The sequence below is a fragment of the Myxocyprinus asiaticus genome, chromosome 29, assembly GCF_019703515.2.
Source record: "Myxocyprinus asiaticus isolate MX2 ecotype Aquarium Trade chromosome 29, UBuf_Myxa_2, whole genome shotgun sequence".
Classification (NCBI taxonomy): Eukaryota; Metazoa; Chordata; class Actinopteri; order Cypriniformes; family Catostomidae; genus Myxocyprinus; species Myxocyprinus asiaticus.
In genome coordinates, this window is record NC_059372.1 from 20,249,266 (window position 1) to 20,276,113 (window position 26,848).

The 26,848-nt window shown below is 36.1% G+C and overlaps 1 protein-coding gene across 1 annotated transcript in view; it reads left to right on the plus strand.

Annotated features, from left to right (window-relative positions):
• Positions 1–18,097, plus strand: part of LOC127419591 (basement membrane-specific heparan sulfate proteoglycan core protein-like) — a 163,117-nt gene extending 145,020 nt beyond the window's left edge. Inside the window, exons 67-84 of the mRNA XM_051661098.1 lie at positions 1,419–1,503; positions 1,669–1,813; positions 1,949–2,051; positions 2,849–2,958; positions 5,800–5,908; positions 6,002–6,100; positions 6,190–6,411; positions 6,891–7,135; positions 7,296–7,467; positions 8,171–8,293; positions 9,511–9,567; positions 12,104–12,179; positions 12,399–12,477; positions 12,694–12,741; positions 13,615–13,685; positions 13,914–13,997; positions 15,217–15,320; positions 15,459–18,097. Coding sequence (XP_051517058.1) covers positions 1,419–1,503; positions 1,669–1,813; positions 1,949–2,051; positions 2,849–2,958; positions 5,800–5,908; positions 6,002–6,100; positions 6,190–6,411; positions 6,891–7,135; positions 7,296–7,467; positions 8,171–8,293; positions 9,511–9,567; positions 12,104–12,179; positions 12,399–12,477; positions 12,694–12,741; positions 13,615–13,685; positions 13,914–13,997; positions 15,217–15,320; positions 15,459–15,634 — 2,108 coding nt within the window. The 3' untranslated portion in view covers positions 15,635–18,097. The remainder of the gene's footprint in view (positions 1–1,418; positions 1,504–1,668; positions 1,814–1,948; positions 2,052–2,848; positions 2,959–5,799; positions 5,909–6,001; positions 6,101–6,189; positions 6,412–6,890; positions 7,136–7,295; positions 7,468–8,170; positions 8,294–9,510; positions 9,568–12,103; positions 12,180–12,398; positions 12,478–12,693; positions 12,742–13,614; positions 13,686–13,913; positions 13,998–15,216; positions 15,321–15,458) is intronic.
• The last annotated feature ends 8,751 nt before the right edge of the window (positions 18,098–26,848 follow it).

Below are 26,848 nucleotides of genomic sequence, written 5' to 3' on the forward strand. Positions count from 1 at the left end.
GTCATGACATTACATAGAATGTTCATTAAGGCACTTCTACTTCTCAACCATTTGGTTGCAGCATGATGCAAGAATGTTATCATGAACCAACTGAAGCTTTTACACCTTGTAGTGACAATTTCACAGTATGCAATGTGCAAAATATTGTTGTTATGCAATGCCACTGTTTGCCAGTAGACAACTAGAGATCTATTGTAGATACAGTACATCTAGAACTACAGTGGCCCCAAAAGTATTTGGACACTTATTTTAAAAAATATCAAACCAAGAGGCATCTGAAAACAGTTGATATTAGAACTTTTCTCAGAACTAACTTTGATCTTTCTTTAAAATAAATGCCACTTGGTTTGATATTTTATAATTAAAGGAATATTCCGGGTTCAATGCAAGTTAAGCTCAGTCGCTAGCATTTGTGGCATAATGTCAATTACTGCAAAAAATAATTTCGACTCGTCTGTCCTTTTCTTAAAAAAAAAAACAAAACTAAAAAAAAGGTACAGTGAGGCACTTACAATGGAAGTGAATGGGGCCAATTTTTGGAGGGTTAAACGGCAGAAATGTGATGCTTATAATTTTATAAAAGCACTTACATTCATTCTTCTGTTAAAACTCGTGTTATTTTAGTTGTAAAGTTGTTTATATAATCATTTTAACAGTCATTTTAGGGTTTTAGGGTTTGTTTACATAACATCGTCATGGCAACAAAGTTGTAAAATTGGCTTATCACACTAAAATCATGCTTACATGCATATTGTTTATGTCTTGTGGCTATACTTTTGAAACATTGAGTATTTTAATGTTTAAGGATTGGCCCCATTCACTTCCATTGTAAGCGCCTCACTGGAACCCAGATTTTTGCTTTTCTTAAAGAAAAGGAGGGGCAAGTCAAAATTAATTTTTGTAGTGATCAGTATTACGCCATAAATGCTGTCGATTGAGCTGAACTTGTATTTAACCCGGAATATTTCTTTAAGTGATGTACAGGCCTATGTCTTAATATATTTAAACCATTGCAGAGTGATTATGTATTTTAATAAAATATGACACATTTCAAGCTTGTTGGTGGTTAGTGGCTGTATTTGAATGCTGGTTAGAGTGACTAATAAACCAGAGTTTAAAGTCTATACTACTACATGTTCTCAACATCTAATAGTCATTATGCCCATGTGATGAAGACAAAACAGTCATGGCATGTGCCCATGCATGTGGCTTGTGTTGGCAGTGATTGGCAATGTGACATGCTGAACATGGCAACACATGCTCCTTCCATTAGCCAGCAGTTTCACCCACAGCATGCTGCTTTACAGCTTCAGCTTTACAGACAGAGGCTTTATCAGTGTGTGCATTGGCAAGCTCCATGGTTAGGTAAGACAAATACAAGCGTTGCACTTACAGTAACTTTCTCACTTCATGTCCAGGTATGATCCTTTATAATGGACAGAAGAAGACCACTGGTGCTGATTTCATATCTTTTGGACTGTTGGGTGGCCGCCCTGAATTCAGGTATACTGTATTTTATTATTGATATATTATGTTGTAATTTCTGTTACTTATAGATCTCATCAATTAAATATAAATGGTACTAAAGCTTTGCAAACTATATGTAAACCTTTTCTTGGTCTGGCTTTGTGTTATGGTGTTCCAGTTGTGTATATTTTCATTCCACAGGTTTGATGTGGGCTCTGGGATGGCAACTATTCGTTACCCTACTTCCATTAAATTGGGTGAGTTCCATACAGTGGAGCTATATAGGAACCAGACTCAGGGCTCCCTTGTTGTAGATGGAGAAGCTCCTGTAAATGGAACCTCACAGGTACACATTCCATTCACCTAGCATATCCCTTGTCAATATATGCTGTTTTGCTTTGATCTTATATTACAAAGAGACTATTAAATGGTGGTACCATGGCAATTAAACTTATTTTAAATGTGCAATGTGTATGAGCAGGGAAAATTCAAGGGCCTGGATCTGAATGAGGAGCTGTTTGTAGGCGGTTATCCAAACTACAGCATGCTCGCCAAAACTGCTGGCCTCTCGACAGGGTTTGTTGGTGAGAAACCCTTATATATTATTCCATGCCATATGTACAGTATTCTGTAGCTTTTGTGTCATAAAGAATTAAAGGGATAGTAACCCCAAAATGAAAATTCTCTCATAATTTACTCACCATCATGCCATAACAGATTTGCTTGACTTTCTTTCTTCTGCAGAATACAAATTAAGATTTTTATAAAAATATCTCAGCTCTGTTGGTCCATACAATGCAAGTGAATGGGTGCCAAAGTTGTGAAGCTCCAAAAAGCACATAAAGGCAGCATAAAAGTAAAAAGCAATATGATTGGTTTGGGTGAGAAACAGATCAATATTTAATTCTATTTTTGCTAGAAATCTTCTCCCTGCTCAGTAGGTGGCATATGCATGAAGAATGTGAATCACCAAAAACACAAGAAGAAGAATGTGAAAGTTAAAGTAGAGATTGACTGAGCAGGGAGGAGAACATATTGCAAAATCTGTTTCTCACCCACACCTATCAAATCGCTTCTAAAGACATTGATTTAACCACTGGAGTCTTATGGATTACTTTTATGCTGACCTATGTGATTTTTGAAGCTTCAAAATATTGGCACCCATTCACTTGCATTGTATGGACCAAAAGAGCTGAGATATTCTTCTAAAAATCTTCATTTTTGTTCTGCTGAAGAAAGAAAGTCATAAACATCTGGGATGGCATAAGAGTGAGTACATGATGAGAGAATTTTCATTTTTGGGTGAACTATTCCTTTAAGAAAATTATTGGTTGCAGTGTTGTTATAAATTGCCTCCTTCCAATGATTTCCGGTCTTTAAGGTTGTATCAAGCAGCTGATTATCCAAGGTGATGAGGTCATTTTCAAGGACCTTGATAAAAGTTCTACTGGAGTGTCAAATTGTCCCACCTGCAAAGACCGCCCATGTCAGGTAAGCTCTTTCAAGAAAAGTGATTCCACATTATAGCAAGTATAGTGGCTCCCAGTGTTGTAGTACTCGAGTCCAACTCGAGTCGCGATATTGATGACTCGTGACTCATCTTGGACTTGAAAACTAATGACTCAGACTTGGACTTGAGCACTGGGTGCATTCTAACTGGGAGGAGAGGACTTGTTACAACCGTTAACTTTTGCGTCCTGCCCTTTTATGGCATGAGTTCACATGCATGTCATGCCATGTACCGGTTGCGTGAGCGTGAATCTCTACGCTCGCACGTGGATTTCCTTTGCTTTCACTCAAAACTGGATGCGCACTCTCAAATCTTTCTGCTCTCGTTCAGAGAGTGCATGTGCTACTCAAAACATGTCATGTGCACTCGCAAATCTATTATAATGCAAAATAACTCTGCCTCTGTTTATTCATACAAATATTCTGCCTCTGTAGACGTGGTATGGGGGGAGAATACTGGAGTTTGAGGAATCAACTCGCCATTTGGTCGGTGGTGCATAATACATGGTTAAAGTTGTACTGTAAGAATGATATTCTGATGCTCACTGACAATGTAAGAGACATGAGCAAATCAAATGACAGAAACCGTTAACTAATAACATGTTGCAACTCAGGTCCTCTTAAAACTTTCACCTCAGTAGAAAACTTACCTGCACAAGTTTGTCTAGAACTCATAAAGGATTTTTCTGAATCTATGTGGTGGCACATATGTAGAAAATTCGAAAATATATGGAACAAAATCGTAAATCATTATTACGAGTTATAATTATAACAGGACCATAAGATCATGTTGACATGTGTTCATGCGTTTATGACAGGTGCAGTTTTACATAGAGATGGCTCGTGTGATGCGAGATTGTCACAAATGTAGGCTAAAACTGTTAAGTAACCTCATTATTAAAAGGACAAACATCCATCCATGAAAAATCATGTGAATTGCTCCAACGCCTGAATTATAATGAATTTTGATAATATAACACTAGAGGACAATACCTGAGAATAAATAAATAAACTTCAAATAAATGGCAAGAAGGCACTGTTGTTTATGGTGGAAAGTTATTTTTATGACATCTAATTTTTTATTTCCTTGGTTATTGTATAGACATATAGACAACATTGTGATGGATAGACAGACAGACAGACAGACAGATAGATAGATAGATAGATAGATAGATAGATATAAATAGAAAAGTAATTATTCAAGACAAAGAAACAGTTAGTACTAAAATAAGAACAAAGAAAAACAAATGAAGAAAATTGTGTTTAAAGTTTCTAAAAGCAATATCAAACATTCAAGTAACATTAAGGAAAAAACCTACAGAGGTGGTATTGTTATTGTGTGTATGGTTTCTTGTACAATACAGTTTGAAAGGCTGAATGTGTGTGTGTGTGTGTGTGTGTGTGTGTGCCAATAAACTTAAAATGGCAACAGCATTGTGATTTTTTGCTTATTTTATGACATAGACAAGGACTCGTAACTCAGACTTGTATGCAGTTATTGGTGACTCGACTTGGACTCGACTCGGACACTATATTGGTGACTTGGATTTGGACTTGGACTTGAGCAGTGAGGACTCGGGCTCGAGATCTAGTGACTTGACTACAACACTGGTGGCCCCCAAAATGTATTTTGACACTTTGGCCACACTTCAAAAGGCATGAATGTCATTGCATTAGGTGACAAAATTTCTATGTGGCATTTATTTATATGAGAAAATCAGGACCAGCACACTTTTCAAACAAAAAGGTTTTGTTAGGTTTTAAATTCTAAAACAATAGTTATACTGTTTAAAATGAAGACAGCAGTATTTGGATGCTTTTTGGTTTTTAAAAGGTAGTGGAACATGTCCTTTGTTAATGTTATGAACTACACCTGTGGTTACTCTGCTAGGACATTTGGTGAACTTGAACTTGATGCATCCACTAAAAATGACCTTGAGACCAGTTGGTAATTGCAAAAAGTCTAAGAAAAGTGAAGTTAGTTATGAGAAAAGCTATAGAATTTTTTGCAGATACCACTTTTTTATATATGTTGTTATCTATGCAATGCAATTCATACATTTTTAAGTGTACCTTAAAGGGTTAGTTCACCCAAAAATGAAAATTCCCTCATCATTTACTCACTTTCGTGCTATCACTGATGTGTGGCATTTTCTTTCATCTGCTGAACACAAACAAAGATTTTAAGAAGACTATTTCAGCTCTGTAGGTCCAATGCAAATGAATGGTGGCCAGACCTTTAAAGCTCCAAAAATCACATAAAGGCAGCATTAAAGTAACCCTTATGACACTAGTGGTTAAATCTATGTCTTCTGAAGCAATGCAATCACTTTTGGTGAGAAACAGATCAATATTTCAGTCCTTTTTTACTATAAATCTCCACTTTTACTTTCAGTTTCAGAATGTGAAAGAATGTAAATGTAAAAGTAAAAGTGGAGATTTACAGTAAAAATATACTTATTGATCTGTTTCTCACCCACACCTATCACATCGCTTCTAAAGACATAGATTTAAACACTGAAGTCTTACGGATTACTTTTATGCTGCCTTTATTTGATTTTTGGAGCTTGAAAGGTCTGGTCACCATTCACTTGCATTGTATGGACCTACAGAGCTGAAATATTCTTCTAAAAATATTCAATTGTGTTGTGCAGAACAAGAAATTAATACACATCTGGGATGGCATGAGGGTGAGTAAATGATGAGAGAATTTTCATTTTTGGGTGAAATATCCCTTTAAGTCTCCAAATACATTTTGGGACATTGTATGTATTTTGGCTTATTGGCCAAAAACAAATAGGTGAAATAATGTGTTTGTCACAGCATGGTGGAGTATGTGAGGACTCTGCAGCTAGTCTCTACAAATGCAATTGCCAGAGAGGATACACGGGGAGCAACTGCCAGCACCACTCCTCCCTACACTGTCACACTGGTTAGCATGTCTGCTTGAATTTCATGATTTGTCTAATCATCAACCAACGTCTTATACTTGATTCATGGTTCTGTTCGCCGTTGATCACAACAGAGGCCTGTGGACCAGATGCCACCTGCATTAACCGACCCAATGGTTCGGGTTATGACTGCCGCTGTCACTTGGGAAAGTTTGGAAACAAGTGCATGGATGGTAAAGCTGAATATTTGATCGTTTGTGAAGTTCCATAAGTACTGTAAGGTCAACTGTGGTTCTCACTAACGTCTTTGTTACAATCTCAGGTACTCTTGTAACAACACCATCGTTTGATGGCGAAGACTCCTACATTGCATATCCTCCTCTAACTAATATTCATAACGACCTTCGCATTGACATGGAATTCAAGCCCATGGATTCAGATGGCTTGATGTTCTTCTGTGGAGGCAAGAAGATGAAAGTGGAGGACTTTGTGACCTTGTCCATGGTGGATGGACATGTTGAGTTCCGTTATGAACTTGGAACAGGTGAAAAACCAAAGTATTATGATATTCTATGAGTGCAAGATAACCTTCAATGTGTTGAAACCCATTATCAACGTGGTTTCATTCATTGAGCGTCTATTCACTCTTTGATATTGTTACTTGATTTCAGTCATTATCACCATTACATGGCTCTTTGGAATACTTGATTCTGATTGGTTAATTACAGCATTCTGCAGTCAAATATTTTTGTAAAATATTGTAAAAAACAATTGTCCCAGGCAAGCTACAATTCCACTGTGCTAATTTCATGTCTCTCGTAACACTCCACAATCTCTTACTTCTTACATGATAAATTAACTTTAACTCCAGTATTTTGTCTGTGTATTTACTTATTTGGTAAGCAGTGTAATAATGACTGACTGACTGTTCATTATCTCTTACTTAGAAACAAAACTGTATATAGTGGCTGGATCTTCTGCAGTTGTGCAGGCTAAACATACTATTCACTTCCTTGCTCTCAGGTCAAGCTGTTTTGCGCAGTCAAGAGCCTGTGTCTCTGAATCAGTGGCATCACGTTGTGGCAGAACGGCTCAATAAAGACGGTTCCTTGAAGGTGGATCATGCACGAGAGATCACACGGTCCTCTCCAGGAAAAGCCCAGGGCCTTAATATCCACACGTCTATGTACTTGGGAGGAGTGCCCAGCATGGACATCTTGCCCAAGCCTGCAAATGTTAGCATGCTGTTTGATGGATGCATAGGGGAGGTGAGTGCATTGAGAGAATTATCTGGTTACATCAGTTCTATCAAATGAAACGATTTGCCAGAAGAAATACAGATTACAGTTTAGTTTAGTTTTGTTTCGTTTTTTGTTTTTGTTTGTGCTTTGTTTTTGTTTTTCACCACTATCTGTGTCCTCTTTAAAGGTCTTCATCAATGGAAAGAAGCTGGATCTTTCATACAGTTTCGTTGAGAACAGAGCCATCAGCCAGTGTCAAGATGGCAGCCCATGTGACCGCAGGCCATGTCTGCACGGAGGCACCTGTATGGCCAGTGCTGAGTATGAGTACCAATGTCTCTGCGGAGAAGGATACGAGGGTGAGTCGCCCCACCAGCTTTCAAGGAAAAGGGCATTTTATGATTAGCTTTGAACGTCTCACCTCTGAGTCTTCATTGATGCATTCTAACTCTTAAAAATTGTGCTTAAACCAAATATATTAATAATCATGTAAAGCACGCACTTTGCCAAGATTATGCTCGAAAAGTCACATTTCTAGTAAGAACACTTAGTGTTGGGTATGTTACTCAAAATAAGTAATACACTACAAATCTCTTAACATGTAATCAGATTACTTTACTGATTACTTAATCTAAAAGTAATCAAATTACTTTTTCTTTTTTCTTTTTTTACTTTTAAATACTTTCTAAAACATTTGTCCTATAAAAGTTTCTGGTTTTCTGGTCAATTGAAAAATTTCTACATTTCCTCCTCATTCATCGAGGAGCTGTCACAGAAATGCTAACAGATGTCCACATGAATTCATGTTTTAAATATTCCTTTAACACAAGTAATGTACTTTAAAGTAATTACTTTAATTGAAAGTAATAAACTGTAATCTGATTTACACTGCTTTTTGACTAAAAGTAATTATAATACAGTAACTAATTACTTTATAATTGTATACACACAACACTGGTTTTAATACAAATGTATTACATTTTTTCAGTTTTTACACTTTCATAAAAGGATTTGAAGAGACTATTTACACTTTCTTCAATTTCTCTTCTTGGTGTTTCTCAGGTGAACGTTGTGAGATAGTTAAGGACACCTGTCGGGAGAGCACTCAGTGCCAGAACGGTGGCAGCTGTGTCAATAACCACTGCGTATGTCTTGCTGGCTTCACAGGCCGACATTGTGAGAAAGGTTGGTGCAAAGTTGGTAGACAAGTAGTACTCTTTTTGTTTATTGCATAAGATCTTTGCCTTCAGTATAATGACTGTATACAAGGGCATAGATATGGCTTGAACATTGGGGGAGGTTGCAGCGTGAAGCATTTACATGTTTCAATTGATCATGGTATAAATAATGGGGGGGTTGTAATTGCTTGTTTTGATTATTGGGGGGTGGGGGGGGGTACCTCCCCCCATTCCCCTGAAATCTATGCCCCTGACTGCATATATATTGTACATCTTTTACTGTATAGTATATTTCTATTATCTTGTAAACAATTATCAGGTGCTTCTAAGTGATCTTCCAAAGTGGCATTCCTCATTTAGAAAATAGTATATAGATAGCCCCTTTTAAACTTTTGTTTGGCTTTTTCAGCTTCAAACACTACTAGCATATGCATAAAATCAAACGTACAGCCATGCTGTCCTTAGACAAACATTCTGTGTAGCATGACAATGCCCCTGTGCACAAAGCAAGGTCCATATATAAATGGTTTACTGAGTCTGGTGTGGCAGACCTTGACTGGCCTGCACAAAGCCCAAACCTGAACCCCAATTGAACACATTTGGGATTAATTGGTATGCTGACACCAAGCCAGACCCCATCGCCCAACATCACTGCCAGACCTCACTGATGCTCTTGTGTCTGAATTTGGGCAAATCCCCACAGCCATGTTCCAATATCTAGTGAAAAGCATTTCCCGGAGCTGTTTAGCACCAAAGGGAGGATTAGTTTCCCATTAATGCTGAAAGTAAATGTTCAAAAAACAGTTGGTGCAGGGTAGTATACATCTATTATACATAACATATGTATCTTAAATATTGCCAGTTAAAATGTTTGGAGATAAGCGCACTGCCATCTAAAACCATTGTGTGCAAGATGTTATATTATTGTTTTTATTTTTAATGAGAATGTAGTGTCTCTTTAGCCCCATTTGTAATTTTACAGTCACTTTAGAATTCACTTCCTCTGTGGAAGTAAAGGCATTTCTCCACAGCTTCATTACATTAGATTGAACCACAGCTGTAGGTGATTCACCATAAAGCTCCATAGGGAAATAATCCTCCATACTTCATAATGTACCGCGGCGACATCAGTCAGACCGCCTAACATCATCCAGCAGTAGTGTGTTGGCCATATGTGACTATATCTCAACCCTGCAATCTCATGGCTATATCCCACACACACAGGGCAGGACTCCAGCTTCACCGAGGCGCTGTGGAATTTGGAGGGTAGTGGGGGAAATGGTACAGTATGACTACAGTCTGTCTGTCATGCTCGTCACTAACCAGAGGACAGCGTCCTCCTCAGGGCCCCGTAGCCCATCTAACACCACAAATAATACAACAAGCAGCTACAATGAAAAAAATAAGGAAGACAAAAGTGAAGCACATTGTTTTAAGAGTCTGTTTACATGGCCGAATGAGCTAGAGAGGTGCTATCAGCTCATGTATTTGCACCATCATGGGCAAGGTCAAGCAAATAATAATTTTTATAAATATCTTAAAATACAAAAAAATATCTAAACATCCTTTAACCCTTTTAGTCGACGAGCCTGCACAGAATAACATATTTAACAAAATATTAATAACCACGGTTGTGACTAACATAAAATAGGTATCGTTTTAAAGCATAGATGCTGTCCTTTACAATGCATGTAGGTATTATGGCCAAAACTGAACAAGTGCTTTGAAATTTGCAGACAAATCAGAAGTGTTCTTCTTTGATAATTTATTAATAATTTTGCACTGTACATATTGTTGTAATCGATAAAAATATCAAACTGATCAAATAGTCATGTGTCATATGTCATTGGAAAGTTCTCAAAGAGTAGAATACAACCAGCCTATGTGTTTTACTAACAGACAAAATATAGTGAGTAATGACTAAGTATATGTCTTTAACATACATGTAAACAGGTGTTGCTTATATGCCGCATTTTCATTTATAACTTCATGAAAGATAGACAGATCATACAATATCACATAATCTTCTATCTTGCTAAAAACATACTTTCCTGGATCAGGTGACTTCATCGGAAATTATGTAGTACGTTGTCCAGTGTCATGGAACGCTAAACCAATTGTATTAGGATTCAGATTGTTGCAACCAGAGGTGGAAATCATCCAAATATGAGCAGAGAGGATTGTTCACTCTGATTACATATGGCCACCAGGAGATGGTGCCAAGTACATGACACAGACTCGATGGCTAAAAAGACATAGAATGCAACTGAATAAGATCTCGTTACTCATGCCTGCATGATTCTGAGAGAGAGCATACCTTTAGTCATTGTTGTATTAGCATGTGTAATAAGTTTTGATGTACAATTATGATGTTTTATTTATTTGGAGATTTTAGGGACTTAGGCTGAGAGTTTCATTAATTATCAAAATCTATATCATTAAAAAAAAACAATTAAAAGTTGCCAGTGGAGGAAAAGTAAACTTAATTCTTTAAGTTAACTTAATTGTTTTGAAAAGATATATTCTTTCAAATGGCTGTCTTAATATCTTATCTAATTGTGCTTCTATAAAATATATAAATAAATCTTGTTTTAAGGATGTTTAGATGTTTCAACTAGAAAACAAGACCAAAATAATGATTATGGAAATAATTGTTTGCAATATGTTTGTTTACAATGATTTTGTGATGTATTTCACAAAATCATACTAAAATAAACATCTAATTGGTGCTTGACACCGTCTCTAAAAATTAGTCACTTAATAACGCACCAATTTATTGATACAGATGCCTTGTAAATAGGTCTCTGAAATAATGTGCTACCAAAATGAATCTTATTGCCTTATTGTCTTATCTGCACTTAATTGGTTACGTGTCATCTGTGACGTTTAAATGTAAAGTTAAAAGGGGGAATTCTATGTATTCATTGTAAAATGCTAAAGTTTAATATAGTTTTTAGTGCAGTTTTTGTTTTTAAGGGTAATTGTGATGAAATAAATGCAATACTCGGCTGACACATCAGATTCATAGAATTCCCCTTTAGCATCTCCAAAAGGTGTCTTGACCGGTCAGTCACTCAACATATGCAGTTTCAATTGATCTTTTTCTCATTAAATCTTTGTTTCTCTTTGTTGCGATACCAACAACAAACATCCTGTCCGCATTGCCACTTTCACCTAAAACAAAGTCTGTAAAAAAAAAATGTCCTCACACTGTGAACAAACAGATGTTATTAGTTACTAACAACCGAATGTCCTTACTTTAATCACTTGAGCTGGCCAAACAGGTGAGTTTAAGGCCAGAAACGCTGTAAATAAAGCATGAATCTCTTGTAGGCAAGCACTGAACTGCCTGAGGGTTTTCCGGTTATTATGTGGTTCGAGAGAATGGTTTTGTGAGGAATGTGTAATGTAGTTTCCAACTGAGAATGTCACTTCAACAGAAATGTTTCATCTGTGTGTGTTTGCATTAATTTGCATTTCCCTCATAGAGATGAAATGGATGCTGGATGTAACAGTCTATGTGAATTGCCCTTTGATGCACATATTTTTTAAATGTATCACAATGCAACAAGCCTGATATCTGTGATCTTGAGAGAATGTTAAAAATGTATAACTTCACATTTTTACCAGTAATCTACTCAATAGTATTTTTGTTACAGTACAGATCTAATTTAATGTAGTAATCATAGGTCAGTTCTGTTCTATTTTTGTGATGTTGACTCACTCTATTATGTGGTGAAGCTCCACAGGGTGGCACTATTAGACAGAGAGTAGCCTCTAAGTCACAGTTTGAAGTTTATTCTGTTTCTCTTTGCAGACTCTCCTATTCATTATTCTGCATATTTCCATGATGATGGCTATCTCGCCCTTCCAAAGCCCATGTTCCCACGAAGGTGAGGGTGTAATATATCAAAATGATAAAGGACTCTATGTGCAATCTTCATTTGGCTTTAACAAACAGCAGCATTGGGTATCAAAGATGTTGTTGATAGAGCTTAACATGGTTTGACCCCATTCAATTCCTTTAAAGATCAGATTTTGGGTTGTTGTTTTGTTTTTTGGTGTTGTTTTTGAATGTTTTGAATCAGTATTGACTATTAAATTTGTTTCAGTGCCCCTGACTCTCCAGAGACTATTGAGTTTGAGATCAACACTGTTTCTAGAGATGGCCTCATCCTGTGGCAGGGAGTGGTATGTTTGTGCACATGGGCCCCCTACTGGATCTCAGGATCATTGCTAACTTACATGCACAGTGTCTTTTAGAGTTTTGTATACAGCTTCATTCCACTTAAATTAGTAAAATGAGTGTACTCGGATCAGCTATGGATGGAATATAATGTTGTGACTGCACGTTTTTAATGGCTGCTCTGCATGTTTGCTTGGCTAACTCACCTTCATCCTCTTCAGGAGCCCGCAAGCGCTCTAAGCCTCCCTAAGAAGCATGCTAGTAGAAAGGTATCCACTCTCCACAAGCAGTCAGACACAAACGTATGACTGCATTACCAATATCATGGTTGTATCATAATCATTTACTCACCCTCATGTTGTTCCAAACCCATATTTTTTTTTTCCATGGAGTACAAAAGGATATGTTAGAATATTAGCCTCAGTCACTATTGACTTTCATTGAATTTTTTTTCCATACAATGAAAGTGAATGGTGACTGAGGCCAACATTCTACCTATCATCTCCTTTTGTATTTGGTTTATTCACCCAACATGAGGGTGAGTAAATGATGATGGAATTTTCATTTTTAGGTGAACTATCCATTGAATAACATGCTCAGACATTATCAGTGAATTATACTTGTTCTCAAAATGTAATTTCATCATTTATTGTTTGCATGCTTTCAAAGTTATGCTTTATCACAGATTTGGCCTCATGATTCCATATTTATCACCTGCTTTTCAACCTTTTAGCACATTCATTGAAGTTAATCATTAATCCAGCCTATTCCAGGTTTGCCAGACCTTTAAGGGCTAATATACCATGTTATGGAAAGAGCATTTATCACCGTTCCAAATGAATAAACCCTGAATTGATTTTTAAACACTGTGCTTAATGTTTTGGCCATGCATTCACAATTGCTCTATAAAACATAAGTGAAGTTATATCCTTAGGGAAACTTTCATCAGTATCATTATATATAACAATGATATTCATTTCTGAAATAAGAATGTAGTTTTACTATAATTGTAAATATGCTCTTGAATCAAAGGCACACATGTTTATTCATGCAACACTTTGGCCTTCGTTTTTCAACTATACTCCCTCCCAGTGACTTATATTAGAGACTAACTTAAATATTCCTCTGAAATTACTTTCCAGGAACTTGGAGAACAAGGAAAGGGCAAGGACTTTATAAGTCTCGGTTTACAAAATGGACATCTTGTGTTTAGGTGAGTGATTGAGAAATTCCACCACTAAGAATTTACTATGAATCACTGTCACTCTAACTACCCAAAACGTCATTTATTTAGCACATATCGGAAGAGAATATTATTAGTGTTTTGACAATATTAATGACCAGATGTTTTGTCTTGGTCTGGTAAAATTTTGCTACTGGGGTTTTCAGCTCAGATCTTTGTAGCTGATCTAAAAATAATGTGTTGTGTTTTTCCTGATAGTTACCAGCTAGGCAGTGGAGAGGCTCAGATTCTTTCCAGAGAGCCTGTCAATGACGGAAAGTGGCATATGATCACTGCAGTCCGGTAATACTCGTTACCACTACAAACTTTAAATGTAAAACACAGCCACTTCTCATCGGTGCATATCAGAAAGATGATTTGACCTACAGTGACCCCAAAAAGTATTTGGACAATTTTGGATGCTTAAGTCACACTTAAATATGTTAATGCATTAAAGACAAAATATTAACCCTTAAATGCACGGGAATATTACCAAACACTCTTTTCACCAAACACTCTGGTCTTAAGACGCCCGGCACATATCTATCACAAATTGATCTACAAAATGCCCAGATAATGTCAAATTTTCAAGTATTTTCAAGACCATTAGGAAAAAATTGAATAAAATATGTTTTGATATATTTTGATGTTTTATTTTTTAAATGTCAAAAAGCTTTTGAGCTACAAATAACATATAAGCTACAAATAAGTTACACATACATTTTTTTCTCAGGCACTTATTGAGTGTAAATAAATGCACAACTTGCATCATTTTAGTAGTACACCCAAATGACAATAGTCATATTATACTGTTCATGTGTTGTACTTGCTATAGTTTACTTCCATGTTGTTTCTTCATCAAACAGCAATGTCAACTACAAATCAAGTCAATCACTGAAACAACAGTACCACCTTGAATAAGAAATAACATGTATAATATGTATGTGTACACACATATGGAATAATAATAATTCACCATTGTTAATATTTCATTGTTGCACAGAAAATCAACGTTAGACAGTATTTATTTGTATGAATATAGTACTCATTCCTCTTGTAATAAATGAAGAAATAGATATCTTGTGATAATAAACTGATGTAGATATTAAATAATCATACAAATATAATTCATGGAAGTGCAAAAAAAAAAAAAAACATACCTAGGGTCTCTAGGTGCTATACATTTTTGGTACTAAAAACATTATAAAAAAATATATATATATTTTGTGTGCAATTTTGGCTTTTTTGTGTGTGTGTGTGTGTGTGTGTTACACTATTTACAAGGGAGAAATTGAGGAATACTAAAGAGTTGTGGGCACAAAAAAAAAAAAAAATAGAGGTACAGGGGGTGGAATGAGGTCCCAGGTCACCAAAGACCCGAGATGTGCGTTTAAGGGTTAAACCAAATCACATTTCTTAGAACTAATTTCACTTTTCTTAGCCATTTTTGCAATTACTTTGAACTAATTGGAGTCAAGGAGTTTTTAGTGCATGTATGAAATCATGTTTGTGTCCTCAACAGAATGGGTAAGCAGGGCTATCTTCAGATTGATGGAGGAGCTGTCCGACAAGGACAGTCACAAGGCAAAAGCATCATGGTGAACACCAAAGGCAACATTTACTTGGGTGTGTACTGTATAGCATTGGATCTTTGTTTCACTCTACTGACCAAAGTACTACAATGGAAATCCACAAAGCCAGTAGGGTAGTCTTTGACTATAATGAAGCTATTATCTGTTAAGAATGTTTTCACTTTGGCTGTAGGTGGAGCTCCAGACATGAAAGCATTGACTGGCGGGAAGTTCTCTGCAGGCATCACAGGCTGTGTGAAGAATCTGTCACTCATGAATGCTCGACCGGGAGAACAGCCAGCGCGACCCATCGACCTGCAGGTCCACGCAGAGGAGGGCATTAACGTGGAGCGCTGCATAACAACATAGACGCGGTGCTAAAACACTATCAAGAGACTACAGAAAATAACCTCTCATTCACATACATGCTGGGAAAGACATGCTTTTCTCAGACGCTTACAGGACAAGCAATGGTTTTTAACTCACACTTTAAGAGACACACACTGATATGTGTTGCTGGTGCTTCACTGCAACCAAAAAACTACACAAGAAAGGATTCTTTGCTCTATGCTGCGTTAAACCAAAAAAAAAAAAAAAAAAAAATGAGAGGGAAAGCGTGAGAAAATTAATTATATTAACAAGTCTTCACCTTTTCAGTGTTTTATGTTCAATGAAGGAACTATTAACAAAGAAGCTCCAGTACAGTTTACATACTCCGAACAGTAGCTTTTTAGCCATGATATAAAAAAAACAAAAACAAAAAAACAACAAAAAAAACATGATGAGCCTTCTACGATGGGTCAGATCCTATGGAATCGGAGATGTTTTCACAGCACTGAATTTTTATTTATAAGCATATTAATCTAAATATATTATATATTTGTGGGGGATAATGCAAACTAACAATAATCTGCTCATTTGTTTTCCTAGAGGTGATTCTAGGCTCTAATACTGCGTGTCTGAGGCTTTAGCACCCAAGCTGTGTTAATACTTGAAGACTCTGGTGCCTTCTTTTCCTCAGTACGAGGGCTAGTGGGGGCGAGCATGCTTAGATGCTTAAGATATCATGGGAAGGGGTCTCTGAGGTCACAACACATATGGCAAAATGACACGCATCTCAAGTGAAGATTGTTGCTAAAGATGACATATGGGAGATCATATACTGTATATATACTGTATATGAGGTCGAATTGAAATTATATACCTTCCATGCTTGGTAACCTTGTGTCTGGTAAGTGTGTTTTTTAAACTATGGTGCTAAGTTCAGACATGACAAATAAAATTACAAGCACATCACTGTTTCATTATACTTGTTCAGATGTACTTCTCTGGATGTGTCTCATTTGTTGTAAGAAACAAAAGCCTCAACAATAAAATACTGTTTACTGAATGCCAACCCCAAGTCAAAGTATTGAGACTGAAGTTAATTTTGAGAATGCATTGAATTGTACTGCAAAATGTTTTGGAATTATGATTTTATTTAATTTTTTAAAGTAGGTTGTTACCGCTATTATTAAAATGTATTTAGAATTTGTTTTTTATTCAGTAAAAGCAAATCCATTTTTTGTTCTTACAGGGAGTCTCTTAACTCTAATCTCCCCCCTCCCCTAAGTAACACTGTTTTACTTGTGAATGTTGTTTGGAGAGTCTTTGTTTTTTTATTGGTTCTTTCTTATGTTATTCTGACATTTTATCTGTTAACAACTACACAGATATTTTTGCAGTTGATTAAGTCTTTTGTCATTACATTCAAATTTTGTAGTCTTATTCAGCATCAGTGTAAATGTAACAAAGGAGAAAATAGCTGCATGTGTGATTCCACAGTGTGTTTGAGGTCAAGTGTGTGTACATTTTTGGCCGTTTAAATCATCTTCCAGATCCTCTGGAGGATTAACAGAGAACTGCCACTTCTGCTGTTTAAAGGGATAGTTCACTCAAAAATAAAAATTCTGTAATCATTTACACACACTCATGTTGTTCCAAACCCTCTGTTAGGCAGTAGGTTAGTGTCAGTCATAATTTACTTTCATGGCATATTTTTCCATCAAATAAATGTGAATGGTGACTGAAGTGTTCCGCAGAAGAAAGAAAGTCATACAGGTTTGGAACAACATAAGGGTGAGTAAATGATGACAGAATTTTCATTTTTTGGCTCAACTATCCCTTTAACATTCTAGCTCAATCAGAGGGTGCAGAAATAAGACTGGATACATTGTGTGGTGATAATGATGAAAAGAATTGAAATGGAGAAGTGACGTTGAGAACCGAGGAGGCACATTGGAAGGTCTGCAAGGAAGTGATGTGTAGAATGCAACCCTTGTATTATCATGTAATCAATATCCCCTCTTTCATTAGTGCTGTGACTTGGAGCTCTTATGAGCATGCTTGCCCACATGGGCCACATGTTTTTTCACTTTTTTATATGACTAAGGCTTGTTTGTTAACTTTCTTTCGAAGCATTACTGCTTCAGTTAAAGTTGCTTTATTTTTATTTATTGTTTTGATCCTGTCGTTTGTCTTCACTGATTTCTGGCCTGATATGACTTTAAATGCACGATCACACAAGTTGGTAGTTTTTCTTTTGCTATTTTGTCATGTGTGATATGGCTACTGCACCCCCTCTATCTGTTTTTCCTTTTATTTTTGAATAAACATTTATGTTTATGTTTGGTGGGGTATATGTCAATCTCCCCTAATACACATGACTTTGTGAGATTGTTTTTTGGCAGACTGGAACCAATAACTTCAACAAAAAAAGCTTTTTATGACAATTCAACCCTGGTGGCTGTAGGAGTTTTTTTGAAAGATGAGTAAAAAAAATTCTAATGTAAATCCATGACTGCCTCTGATCTTTATATTCTTCATTGTTATTACAGATGTTGCATTAGATGGAACCTGCACACTCCCTTTACACACAAATTGTCATTTTTTATTTAGTTTATGTTTTTATTATTTTTTATGGGTATGCTTAGTCCAACAAAAAGTTCCATGGCAGTCCCATGTTTTAATATTTTCAGCCTCAGTCTCCCATTCCACATTTCCTGTCCCATGTTCATTCATACCCTCATGTAGTCAATTTTAACCAAACACAATCATGTAGATCATTATCAGTTCAGTTGAATATATACAGGTGCATCTCAATAAATTAGAATGTCGTGGAAAAGTTCATTTATTTCAGTAATTCAACTCAAATTGTGAAACTCGTGTATTAAATAAATCAATGCACACAGACTGAAGTAGTTTAAGTCTTTGGTTCTTTTAATTGTGATGATTTTGGCTCACATTTAACAAAAACCCACCAATTCACTATCTCAAAAAATTAGAATACATCATAAGACCAATAAAAAAAAACATTTTTAGTGAATTGTTGGCCTTCAGGAAAGTATGTTCATTTACTGTATATGTACTCAATACTTGGTAGGGGCTCCTTTTGCTTTAATTACTGCCTCAATTCGGCGTGGCATGGAGGTGATCAGTTTGTGGCACTGCGGAGGTGGTATGGAAGCCCAGGTTTCTTTGACAGTGGCCTTCAGCTCATCTGCATTTTTTGGTCTCTTGTTTCTCATTTTCCTCTTGACAATACCCCATAGATTCTCTATGGGGTTCAGGTCTGGTGAGTTTGCTGGCCAGTCAAGCACACCAACACCATGGTTATTTAACCAACTTTTGGTGCTTTTGGCAGTGTGAGCAGGTGCCAAATCCTGCTGGAAAATGAAATCAGCATCTTTAAAAAGCTGGTCAGCAGAAGGAAGCCTGAAGTGCTCCAAAATTTCTTGGTAAACGGGTGCAGTGACTTTGGTTTTCAAAAAACACACTGGACCAACACCAGCAGATGACACTGCACCCCAAATCATCACAGACTGTGGAAACTTAACACTGGACTTCAAGCAACTTGGGCTATGAGCTTCTCCACCCTTCCTCCAGACTCTAGGACCTTGGTTTCCAAATGAAATACAAAACTTGCTCTCATCTGAAAAGAGGACTTTGGACCACTGGGCAACAGTCCAGTTCTTCTTCTCCTTAGCCCAGGTAAGACGCCTCTTATGTTGTCTGTGGTTCAGGAGTGGCTTAACAAGAGGAATACGACAACTGCAGCCAAATTCCTTGACATGTCTGTGTGTGGTGGCTCTTGATACCTTGACCCCAGCCTCAGTCCATTCCTTGTGAAGTTCACCCAAATTCTTGAATCGATTTTGCTTGACAATCATAAGGCTGCGGTTCTCTCGGTTGGTTGTGCATCTTTTTCTTCCACACTTTTTCCTTCCACTCAACTTTCTGTTAACATGCTTGGATACAGCACTCTGTGAACAGCCAGCTTCTTTGGCAATGAATGTTTGTGGCTTACCCTCCTTGTGAAGGGTGTCAATGATTGTCTTCTGGACAACTGTCAGATCAGCAGTCTTCCCCATGATTGTGTAGCCTAGTGAACCAAACTGAGAGACCATTTTGAAGGCTCAGGAAACCTTTGCAGGTGTTTTGAGTTGATTAGCTGATTGGCATGTCACCATATTCTAATTATTTGAGATAGTGAATTGGTGGGTTTTTGTTAAATGTGAGCCAAAATCATCACAATTAAAAGAACCAAAGACTTAAACTACTTCAGTCTGTGTGCATTGAATTTATTTAATACATGAGTTTCACAATTTGAGTTGAATTACTGAAATAAATGAACTTTTCCACGACATTCTAATTTATTGAGATGCACCTGTAGATATTTGGATCCAGAGCAGATATATAGACATTTGGATCAAAATTAATGTATAATATAATATAATTCAATTGTCACCATCATACAGTATAGGCTAGGGCCAATGGCCTATAACATGCTTAGTTACTAACATCTTTATTGGTAAAAATAATGAGTGTTTTCAACCAGGCTTCCTGAAATCTCTCTCTGTATGGCATTGGTCAGACAAACAGTTAATTATGCTTATGGGTATTGTAATATGATACAGTGCCTATAGAAAATAATCATACCCCTTTGGAATACTCACTTTTCTTGTTTTACAGCCTGAAATAAAAACATAACATAAAATATATATTTTTTCCAGCTTTATTTATAAATTTTGCCTTCTGAACATGAAAGTAAAAAAAAAAAAAAAAAAAATGGAGACAGTTCCAAAAAATTATTTATTAAAGATGAAAAACTAGAATAAGAGGGTTTGAAAAATGATCATACCCCTGGATTTAATAATTCGTGGAGCTACATTTTGCTTAAGTGACCTGTCCATTTGGATATGTCTCTACTAGCTTCACATACCTAGATTGGGGAATATTTTCCCATTCTTCTTTGCAGAATTGCTTGAGTTTTGTCTAATTGCGGGATGAGCGTCAATGGACTGCTCTCTTCAAGTCCATCCACAGGTTTTCTATTGGATTTAGGTCAGGGATCTGACTTGGCCAATCAAGGACTTTGACTCTTATCCTTAAGCCACTACATTGTTTTTTGGCAGTACGTTTAGGGTCATTGTCATGCTGAAAGGTGAACCACCTGCCCTGCCCATCTTTAGTTGTCGAGCAGAGGGTCACAGATTTTCCTTAAGAATTTGGTTGTACATGGCAGCATCCATTTCCCCTTCAATCAGTCCCCACTGAAGAGAAACACCCCCACAACATAATGTTGCACCAACATGCTTCACAGTAGGTATGGTATGTAATGGGTGGTGAGCTGTGTTTGGTTTTCTCCAAATATAGTGCTTGGAGTTCTGTCTAAAAAGTTAAATTTTTGTCTCATTTGACCATAGAACCTTTTGCCACCTGGGATCAGAATCCTTAGTGTGGCCCTTTGCCCAGAATCGTTTGCCACAAAAGACTTAGTGTCAGACGAGGTTTCTTTCTTGCCAAACTGCCATACAGGCCAGCTTTGTGTAAAACTTGGTAGATTGTTGTCACCAGGGCCGTAGCAAATGGGGTGAAAGGTGGTAACAATTCTAGGGGCCCACAGGTCCAGGAGGGCCCACAACAAATTTTAAACTGCATATTTTCATATGAAAGGGGCCCAGAGCAATATATATTCAGGGGGTCCATAATTCCTTTCTACGGCCCTGGTTGTCACATGCACAGACTAATCAATCTCAGCCATGAGGGCTTGTAAATCCTTCGAAGTTGCCTTTGGCCTTATGATAGCTTCCCTGTTTGGAGTGACGGCCCGATCTTGGCAAGGTTTTGGTGGTGCCATGCACTTTCCACTTCTTAAAAATGCTCTGAACTGTACTCAGAGAGACAGTTAAAGCCTTTGAAATCTTTTTGTACCCTTCTCCTAACCTCTGCCTTTCCACAATGTTATTCTGTAGTCATTTTGAAAGCGCCTTTCCAACTATGGTGAATTCTTGAATTCATTACCCTGCACTACTAGTAATGGAATCCTCATGCTGGTTTTATTCTGATGTAATCAAAACCACTACAATGTATGTCAGGTGGGGGCCAATTTGCCAGGTATGTGATCTGAAATGTGATTGGTTGCACCTGTAAAAGTTTGCAATGGTTATACTTAGGGGGCTGATCACTTATCTAAACCAGGTATTTTACTTTTATCAATTGTTCAGAATTTTTGCATGTTATTATCACTTTGATGTTGAAGGTTATAATGTGTAAATACAACTGGAAAGGTTACATTGAATGTATTTAAATTTCCAAGGTGTAATGTGACAAATGATAAGGATTTTGACAAGGTATGATGACTTTCTATAGGTACTGTACAGATTTATATATTTTTAGAATGTAAGGTTTATCAAACTTATAGAATCAATAATAGCATGATGCCTGCAAAAGTATAGCAAAATCTTGTAAGCGATTGCTAATCTATTTTCATTAACAGCCTCTCTTTACAAATTGGTTATATGAAATGTCAACCAAATAGAATAGATTGAATAGGCCTTTATACTGTACATGCGACCCGGTTTATTGTGTAATGTATAATGTAGGGGATCACAATAGCTGCATTGTCTCTGTCTCTGCTAAGATCAGACTCAAACCTTACAATGCATTCTGAGACTAAACTGCATTGTAACTTCATTGTAATGCATGTAACATGACAGACCTTCAGTCACACCATGCTTGTTTGTCTTTCAGGAAATGTCTGGATGTAATGAGCTGAGAGGTCTTCTCAGTTTAAGAAATATGTAAGCTAAAACAAATGACAATCATTTGGCATGATGATCCTAAAATATGATAAAATATATCGTTTTTCATGTGAGGATATGTATGCATTTACACCTGTATTTGCATGTCTTATGTGCAAGAATGAATACAATACCAAAAATGTTTTAAACTGTATCCCAAACAATACAGAATGACAAGATTTTATTAGCATAACTTGGCTTTGAGATTCATCAGTTCAGCAAAAAACTGTACACACACATATAAATTAGTAAAATCACAGCTCCAAGTTTCAACAAATGAGGTAAATATTGGCATTACTGGAGCTACACTGCTGGAGGAGGTCATGTAAAGACCAAGGACCAAATATCAAAGTATCTATGGGCAGTAAGAAATGCATGCATTTATGTATTCATATTTCACATTTGTTTGTACAATACTTTTCAATGGTTCACTGGTAAACATGTTTTATCTCAAGATGGTAAACTATTTAAAAGGTTTAATCTCAAGAGCCCACTATTATATTTCTATTTGTTTACAACATCCTTTTGTTAAGAATAAAGTCTTAAACATCTTTTAAACATCGCTTCTTTGTAAAAACCTGTCATGATCCTGTTGTAAGCACTGGTGATCTTTAAAGGAATATTCAGAGTTCAATGCAAGTTAAGCTTAATAAACAGCATTTGTGGCATAATGTTGATAAAAAAAATAAAAAATAAATAAAATATAATAATTTCGACTTGTTAAAAAATCAGGCATTTAATGAGGCACTCACAATGGAAGTGGATGAGGCTAATCCGTAAAAGGTAAAATAGTGTTTTTTTTTTTTGTATACATGTTTCTGAAATATCAGTTTAAAAAAGCATTAATGGATTAAAGCATAAAGGATTGTAATATGTCATTTAGGCTAAAGTATAGCAATGGCAAGATTTTTCAGATTTCATGTAATTTTGTGTTGAATTATAAAAGATCATGCCTTTATATTATTATTTTTTAAATAATAAATAATATTATGAATATTTGAATAGTAATTATATATATATATATATATATATATATATATATATATATATATATATATATATATATATAATTCTTATAAATGCTGTTCTATCTTGAGTCAAATGCTAATTCTTTAAGAAAACAGTATGTATGTTTTGATCATGGCTATTGTATCTCATAGGGGTGGCTCTTTAAGTGCGTTTATGACAAGATCATTTTTGTGTGCTGAGAGTCAGCCATTATCCTTAACATGTGAGATGAGTGGAGTGCTGGAGGTAAATAAACAGTGATGTGAAAGTGGGTCAAACCTGCTAAGAGAACAAAGATTATGCTGCAAGATGATTCTGGAAGAGCTTAACTGCTTTAAAAGAGACCAATTCAGTAGAGGAGAGCACAGATGATGCTGACCAGACACTTAATGTACTCCATTTACTGATGGACAAAATAGAGGCATTTTACAGAACATGCTAGAACATCAAGTTAATTTTGGAGAGTTTATTTGTGATTTTTTTAAATACAATTTATTTTATTGTAGAGCCTTTTTTATTGTATGCAAAATAGAAGTTATTTTTTTTTTTTTTTTTTTTAGTTTTTTAAAATGAGTTCCTGTTTCTAGCAATTCAACACTTTTGACAAGTAAAAAATGATCACCAAGGTATGACAATGCTTTTATTTCTACCTGTATGCCTTATAAAATAAAATAAGAAAAACAACTGCAATCTGATTAATGGTAAACTTTATCTAAAATATTCTTTCCTAGATATTTGCAATCTGAGTTGTTCTTGCTACAAGTTTAAAATATTAGTGTTGATCTGAAAAATAAGCTGTTGTTAGAAATAATTTGTAGTTTGACATTTGTATGAGCTCTCAAGACATAAACATTGCTCAAAATCCTGTCTCTATCTTTCATTACATAGGTGCACAGTTGTCAGTCTCCACTGAGAGTAAGTATGAGTTTAAATCTTGCATGCTTTGCCAATTTGTCACTTTTAAAAGATTATTCACTCCTTTACTTATTCCTACTCTACTTTATTTACCGGTACACATGGGTGCAAATAGTCCCTCTGTAAAAATGTCCACTGTACTGTATTTACCAGAGTGTATGACCCAGTGGTTCAACCATGATGACCCAGTTGGAAGGGGAGACTCTGAGCTCTTGACTGACCAGCTCAGTATGTACCCAGGATATATATGTTCTCATCCAATTGGAATAGAGGCTCAGACCATCTCTGGCCAACCAGCTTCAGCAACTGAGTATCAAACTATTGCAATTGAACACGTGTTTCAAGAAATAAAACGTATCTCAAACGAAGCTTTATGTTTAAATGTTTACACCATTGGATTTTAAATCTAAAATTATTTTCTGTTATTTGAAGTTATAACGCCATCTATGGGTTAGCTTGTGTAAACGCAGACCAAAATGGAGGACAGTGTGCTGATTATAAAGTGCGATTTACCTGCCCAGAAGAATTTTGTTCAAGTGAGTGATATTTAAATAGCACTTAGTTAGACTTAATAACTGACTAGCAATTTAAAACATCATGAAATTTTGTAACCTTCTTGTTCACTTTCCATTATGTAAACTTGTGAGAGTAGTGTAACACAAAATATACCAAAGCACTAAAATAATTTACACATCAGACTATGTCTCAACCTAGATATCTGTCAAAATGTCTTATATAATATTATTTTCTATTATAGAAATCATTGTGACATTAGTCTTAAAGGCATAGTTCACAAAAAAAAAAAAAAAAAAAAACGTCATTTACTCACCCTCATGCCATCTCAGATGTGTATAACTTTCTTTCTTCTGCTGAACACAAACAAAGATTTTTAGAAGAATATTTCAGCTCTGTAGGTCCATACAATTCAAGTCAACAGGGTCCATAACTTTGAAGCACAAAAAGGCATATAAAAGCAGCATAAAAGTAATCAATACGACTCCAGTGGTTAAATCCATGTTTTCAGAAGTGATATGATAGGTGTGGGAAACAGATCAATATTAAAGTCCTTCTTTACTATAAACTCTACTTCCTGCCCAGTAGGTGGCTATATGTTCAAAAAACACGAAGAAAAAAAAATAATCTTAGGAGAGAAGAATGCTTATGAGGGCTGTTTGAAAGTGAAGATTTATAGTATAAAAAGGATTTAAATATTGATTTGTTTCACACCCACACCTACATGGATTTAACCACTGGAGTCGTTTGGATTACTTTTATGCTGCCTTTATATGCTTTTTGAGATTTAAAGTTTTGGACCTTGTGGAGTTGCATTATATGGATGCATACAGAGCTGAAATATTCTTCTAAAAATCTTCGTTTGTGTTCAGCAGAAGAAAGAAAGTTATACACATCTGGGATGGCATGAGGGTGAGTAAATGGCGAGAGAATTATTAGTGAACTATTACTTTAATGGCACATTGATTTTATATGTGATCAAGTTTATTCAGATGGTAATCTTTTGCATCAGGTTGTAGGACACCCCGGTTGGACCGAGATAACCCCAGAGGTAGAGACTATGAGATCCTGGCAGAAATTCAGATGACTTACCTACTACAGGTCTGCTCTCAGCCCATTGCCATTGAGGTCACAACCATTAGTGGAACCCCAGCACTGCAAACTGGAAAACAAATTCAAGTGTATGACCAACAATAATTTTCTCAATGTTAGTTAATACATTTCTATAAATGATAAACAGGTGCATGCTTCTCTTATGAAATGCTCTTGGCTGATCTTCTCAGTATTTACCCTGGACTCATATGTCCTAATCCACTTGGAATAGAGGCTCAGACAATCTCTGGTTTACCAGCTTCTCAAACAGGAAACACGTTTCAAGTGTGAGTGTATAAAACAAGAAACAAAAAAGGTCTGATTGAAAATCATTTATATGATTCTATAATATCCTAAAGTGATTTTGTGTCTATTGAAGTTATAATTCCACCTATGGGTTTGCATGTGTAAATGCAGACCAAGGAGGAGGAGGGCAGTATGCTGACAAGAGTATGCTTTACCTGCCCAGAGGAGTTTTGTTCAAGTCAGTAACAAAAAAAGTAATAATAATAATGAAACAATGATACCAGTTGATGGAAGAAAGCACACTGAAATGACTGACATTTTATGTGAGACTGTCACTAATAACACTCAGATAGACTTGTGTGCTATCAAGGGATTTAGCATTACATTTAGAATTTGGTCGACACTTTTTCCAAAGTAATTTACAGTGCATTCAATATAAACATTTAATCAGTATGTATGTTCCCTGGGATTCGAACCCATGACCTTGGTGTTTCTAGCATCTTGCGCAACCAGTTGAGTTAAAGAAACATTTTTAACATAGTTTACTAATACAATAGTGTAAACTTCTTATTTAATCTAATTTTAGTTAGTAGAGAGTAGACGGTAAGATTTTTATGAGGGTAACACAAAATATATCAAAGCATTGAACTATTTCACATTAGTAGTGAGATTTTGTCTCAAACTAGAT